This window comes from Syngnathus typhle, linkage group LG4 (assembly GCF_033458585.1).
Source record: "Syngnathus typhle isolate RoL2023-S1 ecotype Sweden linkage group LG4, RoL_Styp_1.0, whole genome shotgun sequence".
Taxonomy (NCBI): Eukaryota; Metazoa; Chordata; class Actinopteri; order Syngnathiformes; family Syngnathidae; genus Syngnathus; species Syngnathus typhle.
Genome location: NC_083741.1, coordinates 3,905,771 through 3,925,401, shown reverse-complemented (window position 1 = coordinate 3,925,401; position 19,631 = coordinate 3,905,771). Strand labels below are relative to the sequence as shown.

Sequence of the window (19,631 nt, the reverse complement as noted above, 5' to 3'; positions counted from 1 at the left end):
GCACGGAGCGCGGTGGTTGGTGCGTTTACGGGCAGTCGGAGAAATCAACGCCAACAAAAGAAATTACATCCAGCCTAGTTAAGACCATACCAAAGACTATAAAAATGGGACCCATTGCCTCCCTGCGTGTGTGACGATCATTGGGACTTAAAAAAAAAAAAAAAAAATATATATATATATATATATATATATATATATATATATATATATATATATATATATATATATATATATATATATATATATATATATATATATATATATGAAAAAAAAAAATAATTCATAAAAATTGGGTGCGTATTATACATGGGTACAGGCTTTTTTCCAGCATCAGCATGCCATTTTTAGGGTGCGTATTATACATGGGGGCGCATTATACACGGAAAAAAAAACGGTATTAAAAAATGAAACGAAACAAAACAAAATGGCATTATACGTACTTTTAGAAAATAAAACAACAATTTTGTTTCTCAAATTTATCTGCATTTTATTAAACCTACAAATGTGTTAGATCAGGGGTCCCCAACCCACGGGGACCGGTACTGGTCCGTGGGTCATTTAATACCGGGCCGCCAAGCCGCACATATATATGTGTGTAGTATATATGTATATATACGTCTGTATATATATATGTATGTGTATGTACGTATGTATATGTGTATATATATGTATATATGTGTATATATGTATATATGTGTATATATGTATATATGTATACATATATATATATATATATATACACACACTATATGTATATATACAGTGCCTTGCGAAAGTGTTCGGCCCCCTTGAACCTTTCAACATTTCGCGACATTTCAGGCTTCAAACATAAAGATATGAAATTTTAATTTTTTGTCAAGAATCAACAACAAGTGGGACACAATCGTGAAGTGGAACGAAGGCCCTTCAAGGCCCTGCAGCGCATACTGAACACGGCTGGTAAGATCATTGGTGCTTCACTCCCCTCCTTGAAAGACGTTTTACATCTCCCAGCTCACCCGCAAGGCGACCGCGATTGTGAGTGATGTGAGTCACCCCGCTCACTCTTTGTTCGATCTTCTGCCCTCTGGGAAGAGGTACAGGAGCCTGCGCTCCCGCACCACCAGACTCAACAACAGCTTCATACTCCAGGCTGTTAGGATCCTGAACTCGCTTCCCCGTTCTGCGTAGCGTCCTGTACTTTAGCGCTGCTTGCTGGCTCCGTTTTGCTCCTCTTATTTATTGTTATCTGTTTATTTATTATTTATTCATCACTCTTACTATTTATTGTTTGAATTTTTGCCTTCTTATTTTATATTGTGTCGCTTACTTGTATGTCTATCGTGTAATATGTCTCGTCACCGTGGGATAGAGAAAACGTAATTTCGGTTTCTTTGTGTGTTTTGACATGTGAAGTGATTGACAATAAAGCTGACTTTGACTTTGACTTTTTTGATTGGATAATTTAAACCTTTTTAACAAATAAAGAACTGAAAAGTGGGGCGTGCAATATTATTCGGCCCCCTTGCGCTAATACTTTGTAGCGCCACCTTTTGCTGCAATTACAGCTGCAAGTCGCTTGGGGTATGTCTATGAGTTTTGCACATCGAGAGACTGGAATTCTTTCCCATTCTTCCTTGCAAAACAGCTCGAGCTCAGTGAGGTTGGATGGAGAGCGTTTGTGAACAGCAGTCTTCAGCTCTTTCCACAGATTCTCAATTGGATTCAGGTCTGGACTTTGACTTGGCCATTCTAACACCTGGATACGTCTATTTGTAAACCATTCCATTGTAGATTTGGCTTTATGTTTTGGATCATTGTCCTGTTGGAAGATAAATTTCCGTCCCAGTCTCAGGTCTTTTGCAGACTCCAACAGGTTTTTTCCCAGAATGGTCCTGTATTTGGCTCCGTCCATCTTTCCATCAATTTTAGCCATTTTCCCTGTCCCTGCTGAAGAAAAGCAGGCCCAAACCATGATGCTGCCACCACCATGTTTGACAGTGGGGATGGTGTGTTCAGGGTGATGAGCTGTGTTGCTTTTACGCCAAACATATCGTTTTGCATTGTGGCCAAAAAGTTCGATTTTGGTTTCATCTGACCAGAGCACCTTCTTCCACATGTTTGGTGTCTCCCAGGTGGCTTGTGGCAAACTTTAAACAAGACTTTTTATGGATATTCTTCTACGTTCTGCGTAGCGTACTGTACTTTTACTGTCTGTATGCACACTGGCTTTTATTCTTTGTGTTATCTATTTATTTATTATTTATTGTTACTCTTATTATTTATTGTTTGTGCCTTCTTGTTTTTTATATTGCGTCGTTTACTTGTATGTCTATCGTGTAATATGTCTTGTGACCGTGGGATAGGGAAAACATAATTTCGATCTCTTTGTGTGTCTCGGCATGTGAAGATGTTGACAATAAACCAGACTTTGACTTTGATATCTTTGAGATATGGCTTTCTTCTTGCCACTCTTCCATAAAGGCCAGATTTGTGCAGTGCACGACTGATTGTTGTCCTATGGACAGACTCTCCCACCTCAGCTGTATTTATCTGCAGTTCATCCAGTGATCATGGGCCTCTTGGCTGCATCTCTGATCAGTCTTCTCCTTGTTTGAGATGAAAGTTTGGAGGGACGGCCGGGTCTTGGTAGATTTGCAGTGATCTGATACTCCTTCCATTTCAATAAAATTGCTTGCACAGTGCTCCTTGAGATTTTTAAAGCTTGGGAAATCTTTTTGTATCCAAATCCGGCTTAAACTTCTCCACAACAGTATCTCGGACCTGCCTGGTGCGTTCCTTTGTCTTCATGGTTCTCTCTGCGCTTTAAACAGAACCCTGAGACTATCAAAGAGCAGGTGCATTTATACGGGGACTTTATTACACACAGGTGCATTCTATTTATCATCATCAGTCATTTAGGACAACATTGGATCATTCAAAGATCCTCACTGAACTTCTGGAGTGAGTTTGCTGCACTGAAAGTAAAGGGGCCGAATAATATTGCACGCCCCACTTTTCAGTTTTTTATTTGTTAAAAAAGTTTAAATTATCCAATCAATTTTGTTCCACTTCACGATTGTGTCCCACTTGTTGTTGATTCTTGACAAAAAATTACAATTTTATATCTTTATGTTTGAAGCCTGAAATGTGGCGAAATGTTGAAAGGTTCAAGGCCGCCGAATACTTTCGCAAGGCACTGTATATAAGTGTATGTATATAAGTTTGAGCGTCTAAAAATGCATGAAGATTTTGTAAACACAAAGTTTTCAATATTTTATTAGTTAATTGTGCGATTTAAATTTTTTTTTTAACTTGGGACTCTTGTATTTTTGCAGCATTAGGCATTTTGCCCTCATGTACAGTGAGAGGATGGGCATTAATCCAGAGGTGCTTCTCAAAACCCTATGGGGCGATTTCTACCTAAATGCAAAAGCTAAGAAGATCATGAAAGGAGCTCAGGTAATGTAATAATGGTTCGATATTCAGTTAATATAAGTATCATTTAAAGGGGCTGTATTTATCTAAGGTGTATGTATTTCAAACTTTACATACTTAAATTATAGGCATATACTGTATGTCATTACATATGATCCTTGTCACCATGGCCATCTACCTTTTTATGAAAGTTATTTTGTTGGCTATTTTTCTGAACCAGAAGACACCTGGTTCACCAAAACCCTGTCTCCGCTCCATTCACACACGTACGTCAGTAGACTCGATGTGCATTCAATGACCACTCACAAAATACCGTTTTTTTCCATGTATAATGTGCAGAATTTAACTAATTTATTGTCCTAAAATCTGGGGTGCGCATTATACGTACATGGGTACAATTATTATTATTATTTTTTTTTTAAGAAAATCTCCCTCGAAATTAAACTTGAAATCACCTTTCTTCTTGTTTGTTGTCAATCGCGCATCGCATTCAGCCATCCTGCCCAACACACTTAGTCAGTAAAATTCATAATTGACGACACATCGTTTGATGAGATGGTGCAGTCCTTGATGGTGTATTTTTGTCAAATATTGTTCTTTAATCTCCATCGCAAACCGGATAATATCATACGGAGGCCGCCATTACAGATGCGCAGAACGGGTGCACAAGACACGTCAGCTATATAAAGAGCGAGAGTTCAGTTCTCTACCTAAATGCGTATTACAGGTAATATCTTATTTCACAACACTTTGCCTTGTTCCTTTCTTCTCTGCTGTTCACTTCAAACACGCTCCATAAGAACACAATGCTCTCGTATCAGACGCTTGCTCGATCACCTGCTCGTTTGCTGTCACAATGTACCCTACACAAATCCAAAACATTTCTTCGCTATCGAGTTTGCTACCGCATGCGCCGAATAACATCCGGTTGTTCCCAAAGATGATCTTTTTTCTGAAATACATAATTTTACATTTACGGACTTAAGCAGTGCTTCTCAATTATTTTCTGTTACGCCCCCCCCCCTAGCAAGAAGAAAACTATTCGCGCCCCCCCTCCCCACCGTGACTATCCTAACTTGTCTTGTAAGTCGTAAAATGTTGCACTGTCGCAAACGTGACAGAAGTAATTAGAGCGCCACTGCCCCCTGCTGTAGTAAACGCGCAATTACACTTTATTCTAGTACTGCCAAAAAAAAAGCCTGTTCCCCAGGGTCACACGCGCCCCCCCAGGAATAGCACCGCGGGCGTGCCCCACTATTTGAGAAGCACTGGACTTAAGTAAGAGTAAAAATTTGGGTGCGTATTATACATGGGTACAGGCTTTTTTCCAGCATCGACATGCCATTTTTAGGGTGCGTATTTATGCATGGGGGCGTATTATACATGCAAAATTACGGTATTTCTCAAAGCAAAATTGCAAGGAATTTAGGGATTTCAACATCTACGGTCCATAATACCATCAAAAGGTTCAGAGAATCTGGTGAAATCATTGCACGTAAGCGCCACGGCCGGAAACCAAGACTGAATGACCGTGACCTTTGATCCCTCAGACGGAACTGCCTCATAGGGGTGTAACGATTCATCGATACACATCGATTAATCGATATAATGCTCAACGATTTTTCCTGGGCTGGTGCTATGGCTAGTGTCCAAAAAGACGAGGAAATTTGCTCCCCTTTAGGCTTCTGGTCATTCGTTTGGAAGCACTTTAGATTCCAAAGAAAAGATGGCTCAACGGACAAGACGCGTGCAGTTTGTAAATCCTGCCATGCGGTGATCAAATATTCAGGGAGCACAAATCTCGCCGCACATTTAAAGAAGAAACACGACATCAAAGTTCAGTGTTACAATAAGCACTTTGTATACTACAATACTCTTGTAATTTCCTAAATAAAGAGTTTGCAGTACCTTGTTGATTTTGCGTATGAATTGTTATGAATCAGGATATTGTTCTATATTTTTTATTTAAAAAAAATATATATATCGATCGTAGAGCACTTTATCGTGATATAGCGTGAATGAATCGCAGCAGGCTTTAAGATATCGGCAAATATCGTATCGTAGTTCTTTGTATCGATATGATATCGTATCGTGACAAAACCTGCGATTTACACCCCTACTGCCTTAAAAACCGACATGAGTGTGTAAAGGATATCTGCAAATGGGCTCAGGAAAACTTCAGAAAACCACTGTCAGTAAATACAGTTCGTCACTAAGTGCAGGTTAAAACTCTACCATGCAACGCAAAAGTTGTTCATGAACAACATCCAGAAACGCCGCCGGGTTCTCTGGGCCCGAGCTCATGTAAAATGGACTGATGCACAATGGAAAAGTGTTTTGTGGTCTGATGAGTCCACTTTTCAAAATTTTTTTGGAAACACTGGACGTCGTGTCCTCTGAACCAAAGAGGAAGCGGACCATCCCGACTGTTATCAACGCAAAGTTCAAAAGCCAGCATCTGTGATGGTATGGGGGTGCATTAGTTCCCATGGCATATGTGACTTAAATTTCTGTGAAGGCAACATAAATGCTGAAAAGTACGTACATACAGATTTAGGAGCAACATATGCTGCCATCCAAGTGACGCCTTTTTCATGGACGCCACTGCTTATTTCAGCAAGATAATGCCAAGCCACATTCTGCACGTGTTACAAAAGCGTGGCTTCGAGGTAAAAGAGTCCAGGTTCTCCCCTGGCCCGTTTGCAGTCCAGACCTGTCTCCCATTGAATATGTGTGGCTCATTATGAAGCGTAAAATACGACAGGGAAGACCCCGGACTGTTGAACAACTGAAGCAGTTCATCAAGCAAGAATGGGAAAGAGAGAATTAGTCTCCTCTCTTCCAAAACGTTTGAGTGTTATTAAAAGGAAAGGTGATGTAACGAAGTGGTAAACATGCCAACTTCTACTGCACGTGTTGCACCCATGAATATATGTAAATAACACATTTATAAAACCATCTCTGTCACTCCAATTCATTAAATCCATCGATCGTCCTTGGTCAACAATGCCGTGTGCCGCGCCGCAGTTCAAATTATTCCACAGGCCCATACGATATATAAACTATATTTTAAATAACTATCACATAAACAACAATATTATGAAACCATTTGTGTCACTCCAAATCATTAAATCCATCGATCAAATTTCTCGTCTTATATCGATCGTCCTTTGTCAACAATGCCGTATGCCGCGCCGCAGTTCAAATTATTCCACAGCCACATACAACAATATATAAACTATATTTTAAATAACTATCACATAAACAACAATATTATCAAACCGTTTGTGTCACTCCAAATCATTAAATCCATCGATCAAATTTCTCGTCTTTTATCGATCGTCCTTTGTCAACAATGCTGTGTGCCGCGCCGCAGTTCAAATTATTCCACAGGCCCATACAACAATATATAAACCAGGGCTGTGGACTCGGTCGGATTTTTGCACAGAGTCCGAGTCCGGCCTCTTGACCATGAGTCCGAGTCCGGCTGTCCATTTTTTCTGTTAATTCATGTGACTGCTTAGTCTTTATTCAAGGCTAATTTAGATCAAAATCTAAATAATTAAAACAGTTTTGTGATGGCTTTGTCTTTATTAAACATATAAACGAATACAATAAACCGATACTTTCAAGTTTTAATAATTAATTACACCATTATAGCTCAGACATTTATCTAAACACAAATAATTAGTGACGACCCCTTATTTGGAAAGCGAAAAACCCATGTCGTGCGGCGTCAGCACTATGTTGTTTTCAATAAAAACATGAAGAACTCACGTTTGCGTCAGTCAATTTTAATTTTTATAAAGGATTATTCTCATTTGATGTCTTTAAATTCATCCGCGTTCTGCCATTGAAGCGGGGTGCATTCAAAGACCAGTCGTACAGACGGAACACTCATTACTTCACCAAAACGCAACAATATAATTACGTGAGCTCTTTGCAAAAACCTCGATGCAAAGAAACTCCTCTTTTAGGGTACAGGCTACAAGGAGTATATATTACAAAGGAGACTTTATACTTAATTGTGATCATCATTCATCCATCCATCCATTTTATTTTATTACTCAGGTATTTTCAAAGCAAATTAATATTGTTGCATTTATTAATTTGCTTTAACATGACAGCGCAATATAATTAAAAGCTGACACGATAGCAATGTCAAACGTGTTCATTTAAGAAAAAGCCATACACGTTTTGTGATCAAATCTTTCATATCAAGAATGATTTGAGTGAATTGATTTTACAATTTTTATCCCCCCTCCCCACCATCTTTCACTTTGCTTGGGACAAAAGGAGCCTTCAGAACTGAAATTTCTTCTCAATTATTCATTCAAATCAATTCACTCAAATCATTCTCGTTATGAAAGATTTGATCACAAAACGTTTCCGTCTGTACGACTGGTCTTTGAATGCACCCCGCTTCAATGGCAGAACGCGGATGAACTTAAAGACATCAAATGAGAATAATCCTTTATAAAAATTAAAATTGACTGACGCAAACGTGAGTTCTTCATGTTTTTACTGAAAACAACATAGTGCTGACGCTGTACGACATCGGTTTTTCGCTATAATTTGGTATAATTCGAGGTAGTCCACCCTCACCCAAAGTTAAGGTTTCATGGGAATATTATTGTCATAATTGTCTGGACCATATATGATAATTGTTTAATGGTAGTTATTGATAGATCTTGAAGATGTCAAGTTATAGGTGCATAAGAACATGTTGTTCATGCATATAGCACGTTCGTTGTAAGAGGGGAAGAGATGTTGTGTATTTTGGGCTAACTCAAATTCCGTAGTAGAAAAACCCCGGAAGTGGGATGGGCATTCTGTGTTGTTGTGGTACGCCCTGTGAATGCACTGTGAGTAAGGAATAAAGCAGTTATCATTCACGTCGTTGCCCAACCTATTCTTGCTATCTAAGAACCTGGAAAATAGTAAGGATATAACATATATCACGGGTCATTACGACGAGTTTGGTGGAGTTTTTACTGCTTCTTCCAACTCCTACCGCGCTGACTGTAACCTGACACTCTCTGGGTGCGTCTTGCCTCTTTTTTTTGTTGTCGGACTCGGTGTACTCGGTCAAAATCAGCACCGAGTCCGAGTCCGGCAAAAATGACCGAGTCCGTCCGAGTCCCCGAGTCCGAACCGAGTCCACAGCCCTGATATAAACTATATTTTAAGTAACTATCACATAAACAATATTATCAAACCATTTGTGTCACTCCAAATCATTCAATCCATCGATCAAATTTCTCGTCCTTTATGTCATCCTGGTGACATGTCCAGAGGATATGGCGCTTTAAAGTGTTAATTACTTTATTAGATTTTTTCTCTCTATTTTTCATGTTTTGAATATGTTCAAGATAAAGATATCAAAGCATGTGAAGTGATCAACTATACTAAAAATAACATGTGAAGTGGTCAACTATACTTGTAAGTGATGTGTTAATGATCAAGTAAAAATTTGTAGAAAAAAAACATATATAAGACGCTCCTGAGTATGTCGCCCCCCCGCCCCAAACTATGAAAAAAAAACGCGACTTATAGTCCGAAAATTACGGTAATTATTATTTGAAAAATAAAGTTTGAGTTTGAGCATTAAATATGTTGTCTTTGTAGCGTATTCAATTGAATATATGTTGAGAAGGATTTTCAAATCATTGTATTTTGTGTTTATTTACATTTTACACAATTTCCCAACTTCAACCGAATCCAGTTTGTAGATTAAAGGTGTATAAATACATTAAGCAATTATTAACTGTAAATAAATTAAGCAACTGTTCTTTAAACTCTTGCTAAACATCACTATGGTATATGTATTAAATCATATCCTGTAATACCACTGAGGGTCCCTGGTGTTATTTGAGACCATGGATGTTGTTTTCCAGGTCAAAGGCAAGAAGCCACTCTTTGTGCAGCTTGTCCTGGATAATATTTGGAGTTTATACAATGCTGTTGTTACTCACAGGTGGGTCATAAAATCTACTTTGAAATACTGAAAATCTACCCGACTCACTTATTTGCATAATTTTACAAAATATATTATTCATGCCAAGTGTTCAGTCTTTTCATTAACAGAGACAAGGAGAAAGTTGAGAAGGTGCTAGCATCTCTTGGCGTCAAGGTGATGGCCAGGGATTCTCGTCACTCTGACCCAAAAGTTCTTCTGTCTGCTATATGCAGCCAGTGGTTGCCAGTGTCTCAGGCTGTCCTCTGTATCCTTTTTTATTGAATAATTATTTATTCATATAATTGATTTTCAAGCCCTGCTAATGAAATTGGTTGGTACAGTCGAACCTCGGTTTTCGAACGTCCCGGTTCTCGAACAAATCGGAATTCGAACAAAAAATTCACGATTTTATTTGCTTTGGTTGTTGAAAAAAATTCGAAGGTCAAACCTCGCGAGATGAGCCGAAAGGACCCAAGAAAACCCGACCGCGCGGCCCGGATGAGGACTGACTCCGTTCGGTGTCGTATTTTTGTTACTTTGAGGATTGTATTAACCCTTTATCATGCCTCCAAAGAAAGCCAGTGGGAGCAGTAAAGCCATCCTAAAACACAAAGACGCTCTTAAAGCAATGCGACAGGGAGCGCCTGGCGCGATGCGGTTGCGCGGTCGGACCAAATTAATCTCCCTGCGCACTGAGGTCCACTTAAATTTTGGAAAGTACACCAGGACTTTAAAAATATTTTCTAAATTTCAGTGACGGTCACAATAATGCGACCAGCACGGTGCAGTTGTGCGGTTGGCGGCGTGCTACGGTTGCGCGTTTGGCAGTACGCTGCAGTTGCGCGATGGGACAAAAATGCGCAAATGAAAAAAATGCTTAAAAAAGGCTTTTTTTTTTTTTTTTATCTTGGAAGGGAATAAATTTTTTTCCATTATTTGTAATGAGAAAAATAGATTCGGAATTCGACCAATTCACTTCTTGAACCGCCTTCTGGAACGGATTGTGGTCGAAAACCAACTGTATTTTCTTTGACACTAGCTGTAGCAATGGTGTGTAATAAGCTTCCGAGTCCAATACAGATAACCGCAGAGAGGGTGGAAAAACTGATGAGTGTCGGTGTGCGTCGATTTGACACCTTGCCTGAGAGGACGCAGGAACTGAAAAATGGTAGAAATTGAATATATCTTGTTTCATTTCATAATATCAGAGGTTATGCACTCATGCAACCAGATTGATTGATTGATTGATTGAATGAACTTTATTCAGCCCACAGCGGGGAAATTCACTTGTCACAGCAGCGCGTATGAGTGAAAGAATAATACGAGTGCAAGAAAAAAACAAGTGCCAACATTTCAAAAAAGGGGAAACAACAGACAAAGACAAACACAAGTGCAGCTAGTAGAGACGAAACACATTCATTTTATCAGGTGCCACGCATGTTGTAAAGTCTGACAGCAGAGGGAATGAAGGACCCGCGGAACCGTTCCTTCCTACACCGAGGGTGCAAAAGTCTGCTCAGTGGCCACACAATCTCATGGAGAGGGTCAGAGGTGTTGTCCATGATGGATTTAAGCTTAATCAACGTCCTCCTCTCACCCACAACCTCGATGGAGTCCAGGGGACAGCCCAGGACAAAGTTCGCTCTTCTAACCATCTTATTCAGTCTCCCCCTGTCTCGGTCAGTACTGCCCCCACCCCAGCAGACCACAGCGTAGAGGATGGCTGAGGCCACCACAGAGGCATAGAAGGTCCGGAGGAGAGCCCTGCACACACCGAAGTTCCACAGTCTCCTCAGCAGGTGGAAGTGACTCTGGCCCTTTTTGTACAGGGCGTGGGTGTGATCAGTCCAGTCCAGTTTGTTGTTAAGGCGAACACCCAGGAATTTGTAGTTCTGCACTACCTCAATGTCCAATCCCTGGATGTTGTAATTTTCTTTCAAGAGGCAGGCTTTTGTGAGTGAATACTAAACTGGTGATTAAAACAGTTAACATTAGTGTTCGATCGAATCCTAGGTGAGTCAATGGAAGGGGTTTGGCAGATCCTCCGCTGTGGAGGTCACCTAATATATCATTTAAATTCGTGATGAACGTATCTTAACTGGTCTCTCAAAGGCAACAGCACAAGTCACCCTGATTTGCAGGTATGTACCGTAGTTTCACGATTAAAAGGCGCACCATAATAAAAGGCGCAGTCTCAGTTGTGTGCCGTGACTGTGTTTAACACACACATAGGGCGCACCGCATCATAGGGCGCGGGTTTTATATATACAATCCACGCCCAGACTTGCCCCTTAAACGTTCTCATGGCGCTCTCAACTACGTCCGCCTTACAACAACAACACACACACACACACATATCAAAACCTTTAGAAAAAATCCTGTCAAAACAATTTATAGAACACACGGCGCGCTGCAAATCGTAGCTGATGGTCTTCAGTTTGAATTGTGCTTGATAAGCGTGTCTCTTTGCCATTTTCACTGTTGTTATAACAACTGTGTTTTGCATGATGCATGTTTTATATCCAATCCACGCCCACACTTCCCCCTTTAACACTCTCATGGCGTTTTCTACTACGTCCGCCTTACAACAACACATACACACACACACACACACACACACATATCAAAACTTTTAGAAAAAATCCTGTCAAAACAACTTATAGAACATCTTGAAACAAACAACCTTCTCAACAACTCACAATTTGGTTTCCGATCAGCTCGTTCTACACTATCTGCACAGCTACTACTCACAGAATATATACGCACTTCTCTTAATAAAGGCCACATCACAGGAGAAGCCTTTGTTGATTTCCGTAAAGCCTTTGACACAGTTAATCACCAAATACTCCATAACAAACTAGCTTCCTTTCATCTCTCCCCCTCAGTGCTAACTATGCTCTCTTCATTAGATTAGATTAGATTAGATTAGATTAGATTAGATTAGATTAGATTAGATGATCCTTTATTATTCCCTCATTGGGGAAACTCCTGTGTTAGCAGCAGTACACTTAACATATACACACACGCATGCGGGAAAGGGGGTAAAAGATTTAAAAAAGTAAAAAATATATATAATCAAAAAATATGGACAGTTTAGACTTAGACTTAGACAGACTTTATTGTCATTTTGTAAACACACAGTGCACACAAAACGAAATTACGTTGCATATGCCTCTCAACAAAGAAATGACATATCGGCTGGATAAAAAGTGACATATCTATATAAATATGAAATAACATAAGATAAATAAGATAAATATAAAGTGCAGCAATGAAGGAAACAAAAACAGTATCTACAAAGTGCGCAGGGGAATGCTAGGTTGACTGTTCAACAGTCTGACGACAGTAGGGTAAAAACTATTGCAGAACCTGGTAGACCTGCAGCGGATGCTGCGAAACCTCTTCCCAGAGGGTAGCAGGGAGAATAGTCCTTGGTGGGGGTGTGATGGGTCACTAATGATATTTCGGGCTCGGGACACGCAGCGCTGGGATGACAAGTCCTGAATGGAGGGAAGAGGAGCCCCGATGATCCGCTCTGCTGTCCTCACCACTCTCCTTACGTTCTTCCAATCGGAGGCGCTGCAACCCCCACACCACACCGAGAGACAGCTCGTCAGAATGCTCTCTATGGTGCTTCGTTAGAACGTCCTCATGATGGGTGGGGGCAGGTGGGCTCTCCTCATCCTCTGCAGGAAGTACGAGTGCTTCTGTGCCCTCTTGACCAGTGTCGCGGTGTTCCCAGTCCAGGTGAGGTCGTCTGCGATGTGGACCCCCAGGAATTTAGTACTGCTGACCACCTCCACATCTGAGCTGTTGATGATCAGTGGGGCGTGGTGAGGCCGGTTCTTCCTGAAGTCGACGATGATCTCCTTCGTCTTCTCCACATTCAGGATCAGGCCATTGTCTCTGCACCAGCCCACCAACTGCTCCACCTCCTCTCTGTAGTCCAGGTTGTCGTCATCGCTGATGAGGCCCACCACCGTTGTGTCGTCTGCAAACTTCACGATGTGATTGGTGGTGAACCTGGAGACGCAGTCGTGTGTCATCAGGGTGAACAGCAGGGGGCTCAGGACGCAGCCCTGAGGGGAGCCTGTGCTGAGGGTGATGACATCTGAGGTGTTTTGTCCGACCCGGACTGACTGAGGTCTGTTGGTGAGGAAGTCTAGCAGCCAGTTCCGAAGGGGGGTGCCGAAGCCCAGGCGTTCCAGTTTTCCCACCAGTTGCTGTGGAATGATGGTGTTAAACACTGAACTGAAGTCCAGGAACAGCAACCGCACGTGGGTGTTCCTCTCCTCCAGGTGAGCCAGGCTCAGGTGAAGAACGGAGGAGAGATCCTTAGTAGAGCGATTCTTCCGGTAGGCAAACTGGAACGGGTCGAATGTCGGGGGGAGTCTGGAGACGATGTGGTCCTTGACCAGCCTTTCGAAGCACTTCATTAAGATGGGAGTCAGTGCCACCGGTTTGTAGTCATTGAATGAGGTGATTTGAGGTTTCTTTGGCACCGGAATAATGGAGGCAGCCTTGAAGCATACAGGCACCGTGGCTTGGCCCAGCGAGATGGTAAAAATTTCTGCGATGACACCAGCCAGCTGACCTGCACATTCCTTTAACACCCGCTCAGGTATGCTATCAGGGCCCGGGGCCTTACGTGGGTCGACTCTCCTCAGAGTCTTCAACACTTCGGCTGAGTCAAGGCAGAGTGCCTCTTCTCCCTGATGGGGAACAGATTTAACTGCCGGAGTGCCGTTCAGTGCCTCAAATCGCCCAAAGAAGTTGTTGAGACCATTCAGGAAGTCAGCATCAACCTCACCCACCGGCGGGGAGGGTAAGTTGTAGTCAGTAATCGCCTGTATGCCTTGCCACATGCTCCTGGTGTTATTGGCGTCGTGGAAAAAATCCTGTACTTTTCGACTGTGGCTTCGCTTCGCTAACCTTATGGCACGGTTCAAGTTGGCTCTCACAATATACATCCATCCATCCATCTTCTTCCGCTTATCCAGGGTCGGGTCGCGGGGGCAGCAGCTTCAGGAGGGATTCCTAGACTTCCCTCTCCCCAGCCACTTCATCTAACTCATCCCGGGGGATCCCAAGGCGTTCCCAGGCCAGCTGAGAGACATAGTCTCTCCAGCGCGTCCTGGGTCGTCCCCGGGGTCTCCTACCGGTGGGACATGCCCGGAACACCTCCCCAGGGAGGCGTCCAGGAGGCATCCTGATGAGATGCCCGAGCCACCTCATCTGGCTCCTCTCAACGTGGAGGAGTAGCGACTCTACTCCGAGTCTCTCCCGGATGACCGAACTTCTCACCCTATGTCTAAGGGAGAGCCCGGACATCCTGCGGAGAAAACTCATTTCGGCCGCTTGTATCCGGGATCTCGTTCTTTCGTTCACGACCCATAGCTCGTGACCATAGGTGAGGGTAGGAGCGTAAATCGACCGGTAAATTGAGAGCTTTGCCTTTTGGCTCAGCTCTCTCTTTACCACGACGGATCGGTACAGAGTCCGCATTACTGCCGACGCTGCACCGATCCGCCTGTCGATCTCGCGCTCCATCCTCCCCTCACTCGTGAACAAGACCCCAAGATACTTAAACTCCTCCACTTGGGGCAGGATCTCATCCCCGATCCGGAGAGGGCATTCCACCCTTTTCCGATCGAGGACCATGGACTCGGATTTGGAGGTGCTGACCCTCATCCCAACCGCTTCGCACTCGGCTGCAAACCGCTCCAGTGAGAGCTGGAGATCACAGCCTGAAGAAGCCAACAGCACCACGTCGTCTGCAAAAAGCAGAGACGCGATGCTGAGGTCCCCAAACCGGACACCCTCAACGCCTCGGCTGCGCCTAGAAATTCTGTCCATAAAAATTATAAACAGAATCGGTGACAAAGGGCAGCCTTGGCGGAGTCCAACCCTCACTGGGAACGAATCCGACTTACTGCCGGAAATGCGGACCAAACTCTGGCATCGGTGATACAGGGACCGAACCGCCCTTATCAGTTGGCTCGGTACCCCGTACTCCCGAAGCACCCCCCACAGGACCTCCCGAGGGACACGGTCGAACGCCTTCTCCAAGTCCACAAAACACATGTGGACTGGTTGGGCGAACTCCCATGCACCCTCGAGGATCCTGCTGAGGGTGAAGAGATGGTCCACTGTTCCACGGCCAGGACGAAAGCCACACTGTTCCTCCTGAATCCGAGGTTCGACCTCCCGACGGACCCTCCTCTCCAGCACCCCTGAATAGACCTTACCAGGGAGGCTGAGGAGTGTAATTCCCCAGTAATTGGAACACACCCTCCGGTCCCCCTTCTTAAAGAGGGGAACCACCACCCCAGTCTGCCAATCCAGAGGCACTGTCCCCGATGTCCACGCGATGCTGTAGAGACGTGTCAGCCATGACAGCCCCACAGCATCCAGAGCCCTTAAGAAATCCGGGCGGATCTCATCCACCCCTGGGGCCTTGCCACCGAGGAGTTTTTTAACTACCTCAGTGACTTCAACCCCAGAGATTGGAGAGTCCGCCTCAGAGTCCCCAGGCCCTGCCTCCACAATGGAAGGCGTGTCGGTGGAATTGAGGAGGTCTTCGAAGTATTCTCCCCACTGACACACGACGTCCCGAGTCGAGGTCAGCAGCACGCCATCTCCACTGTAAACAGTGTTGACGTTGCACTGCTTCCCCCTCCTGAGACGCCGGATGGTGGACCAGAATTTCCTCGAAGCTGTCCGGAAGTCATTCTCCATGGCCTCGCCAAACTCCTCCCACGCCCGGGTTTTTGCCTCAGCAACCGCCGAAGCCGCGTTCCGCTTGGCCATCCGGTACCTGTCAGCTGCCTCGGGAGTCCCGCAGGCCAAAACGGCCCGATAGGACTCCTTCTTCAGCTTGACGGCATCCCTTACCGCCGGTGTCCACCAGCGGGTTCGGGGATTGCCGCCACGACAGGCACCAATGACCTAACGGCCACAGCTCTGGTCGGCCGCCTCAACAATGGAGGCGCGGAACAAGGGACGTGGGAAAGGTTCTGCCGGAGGTGGGAGTTGAAGCTCTTCCTGACAGGGGATTCCGCCAGACGTTCCCAGCAGACCCTCACAGAACGTTTGGGTCTGCCAGGTCGGACCGGCATCTTCCCCCACCATCGGAGCCAACCCACCACCAGGTGGTGATCAGTTGACAGCTCCGCCCCTCTCTTCGCCCGAGTGTCCAAAACATGCGGCCGCAAATCCGATGACACGACTACAAAGTCGATCATCGAACTGCGGCCTAGGGTGTCCTGGTGCCAAGTGCACACATGGACACCCTTATGTTTGAACATGGTGTTCATTATAGAAAATCTGTGTCGAGTGGAGATAAAAACAATAGTGCAAAGGAATAAACAGATATTGCACATATGATTGCACATATGGTTATTGCATGTTATTATTGCATGTTATTATTGTCCGTTAGCCACAGTGATCGGCCTGGTTGTACAGTCTGATGGCAGCAGAGAGGAAGGACCTGCGATGCCTCTCGGTGGTGCATCATGGGTGACGAAGCCGGTCACTGATGGAGCTCTCCAGGGCTTTGACAGTCTCATGAAGGGGGTGGGAGACATTGTCCATGATGGTGGATAGAGTAATGGGGACAGCTATTAGAGATGTTTTTCCTAGGGGAGTGGAAATACCTCTTGGCTGCATCTCTGATCAGTCTTCTCCTTGTTTGAGATGAAAGTTTGGAGGGACGGCCGGGTCTTGGTAGATTTTTAGTAATCTGATACTCCTTCCATTTCAATATAATTGCTTGCACAGTGCTCCGGGAGATGTTTAAAGCTTGGGAAATCTTTTTGTATCCAAATCCGACTTTAAACTTCTCCACAACAGTATCTCGGACCTGCCTGGTGTGTTCCTTTGTCTTGATGCTTCTCTCTGCGCTTTAAACAGAACCCTGAGACTATCAAAGAGCAGGTGCATTTATACGGAGACTTGATTACACACAGTTGCATTCTTTTTATCATCATCAGTCATTTAGGACAACATTGGATCATTCAAAGATCCTCACTGAACTTCTGGAGTAAGTTTGCTGCACTGAAAGTAAAGGGGCCGAATAATATTGCACGCCCCACTTTTCAGTTTTTTATTTGTATAAAATTTTTAAATTATCCAATCAATTTCGTTCCACTTCACGATTGTGTCCCACTTGTTGTTGATTCTTGACAAAAAGTTACAATTTTATGTCTTTATGTTTGAAGCTTGAAATGTGGCGAAATGTTGAAAGGTTCAAGGCGGCCGAATACTTTCGCAAGGCACTGTACTTGTAAGAGTCTACAATCTCTATGTCCGTTCCCTGGATGTTCACCGGCGAGGGGGGGACTTTGCACCGGCGGAAGTCCGCCATCAGCTCCTTTGATTTTCCAGAGTTAATCTGGAGGCGGTTCCGCTGGCACCAGTCCACGAATCTGTGATTCAGTTCTCGGTACTCCATCTCATCTCCGTTGTTAATGAGACCGACGATGGCGGAGAACTTCTGGAGGTGGCAGGTTGATGTGTGGTGGGTGAAGTCAGCTGTGTATATGGTGAAGAGGAGGGGGGCCAGGACGATCCCCTGTGGAGCTCCTGCGCTGCAGACCACCGTGTCAGACACACGGCCTCCTGTCCTCACAAACTGTGGTCTGTTTGTGAGGAAGTCCAGGACCCATGATGTCAGCTGCTGGCAGGCTCCAGCATGGTGCAGTTTGTTCCCCTGCAGTTCTGGCTGGATGGTGTTGAAGGCACTGGAGAAATCATAAAACATGATCCTCACAGTGCTTCCAGCCCGCTCCAGGTGGGCCAGGGACATCTGCATGAGGAAGATGACGGCGTCCTCAACCCCGATGCTCGGCCGGTAGGCGAACTGCAGGGGGTCGGCGGAGGAGCTCACCTCTTGGATAGAATCCAGGTTGTTAATATTGGTCAGGCCACATCTACTCCATTACCATCTCCCACTGGTGTTCCCCAGGGCAGCATACTGGGCCCATTATTATTCATTATGTACATCAATGACATGCCTAACCTATGCAAACAAACTCAAATCATCTTATGTGCTGACGACAGTTATTTTCACCTCAGATTCGAACATCGAAACCATAAACTCCAAACTTACTTCTGATCTCCAGCTCCTACATGACTGGCTAAAAGTAAACCATCTGACGATCAATATAAAAAACACTGAGATAATGTATTTCCACTCCCCTAGGAAAAACATCTCCAATAACTGTCCCCATTACTCTATCCGATCAAGCTCTAGTAGTCACAAACACATATAAATATCTTGGAGTGCACTTAGACTCCCACCTCACCTAGAAAAAACATGTTAACACTCTCACTAATAAGCTCAAACAGAAAATGCATGTCTATAACAAGATCAGGCCATATCTCACCCATAATGTCTCAAAAATTTATCTACATTCTATCAAACTGTCTAACTTATCATGCTGTCTTCCCATTTGGTCTCTCACCACAAAAGAAACTCTGGATCCTATAGCCAGACTATACAATAGAGCATACAAAATACATGGCAGACATGGACGTCACTTGCACGCTCCAATGCACTAACCTTCCAGAATTACACAATTCTCATGGCAATAAAACTCTTCTATCAACTACACACAAATTCTCTCCCACCTATAGTTAATTCACTCATCCCAGGCCGTAATGAAAGACAGGCCCGCGTCACCCGCTCAGTTACACAGGACCTCATCCGAACCCCAGCATACCAAAACAATTTTGGTCTAAACTCATTTATCCGCACATCTATTTTGATCTGGAGTAAGATACCCCTTCAAATCAGATCAGCCACCTCTATGATGCAATTTAAACGGCTATACACATTTTATAATAACAAACCAAACTTGCACCCATTAACAATTTTATATATATATATATATATTTATGTCGGCTGGATAGCTCAGTAGGATAGTCGCCAGACTATCAACCAGCGGGACCCGGGTTCGAGACCAGGTCGGGGCGGAGCCATACCATCATCCAGTGTGGGTCTGTGGGCAAGACCCTTGACGATATTGCCTACCTCATAAACATGATGAGAGATAAAGAATAAATAGAGATGCCGGCTCAGACGTCGCCCGGACAAACAAGGTCTGCGTCAGGCGTTGGGGAACCAGAACGCCTAGATGTAAAGTGGGCTACTGGAACAAGGCGGAAATGGGCGAGATGTGAGAACCTAACACTGTTGGAGTGCTACTACTCCAGTGAACCAAGACAGAGAGGGTACATGAAGCGAATGTGGGAG

The 19,631-nt window shown here is 44.0% G+C and overlaps 1 protein-coding gene across 6 annotated transcripts in view; it reads left to right on the top strand.

The window, feature by feature from the left end:
• efl1 (elongation factor like GTPase 1) overlaps window positions 1-19,631 on the top strand; it is a 120,243-nt gene that overhangs the window by 35,213 nt on the left and 65,399 nt on the right. For 5 of the 6 annotated variants that reach the window (XR_009714144.1, XM_061276213.1, XM_061276214.1 and 2 more), the window contains 4 exons: window positions 3,318-3,441; window positions 9,315-9,394; window positions 9,505-9,641; window positions 10,422-10,544. Coding sequence is in view for 5 of the 6 variants with exons in the window: in XM_061276213.1 (XP_061132197.1) it covers window positions 3,318-3,441; window positions 9,315-9,394; window positions 9,505-9,641; window positions 10,422-10,544 (464 nt within the window). In the remaining variant the exon portion in view is untranslated. The remainder of the gene's footprint in view (window positions 1-3,317; window positions 3,442-9,314; window positions 9,395-9,504; window positions 9,642-10,421; window positions 10,545-19,631) is intronic. The other variant, XM_061276216.1, reaches the window with a different exon arrangement.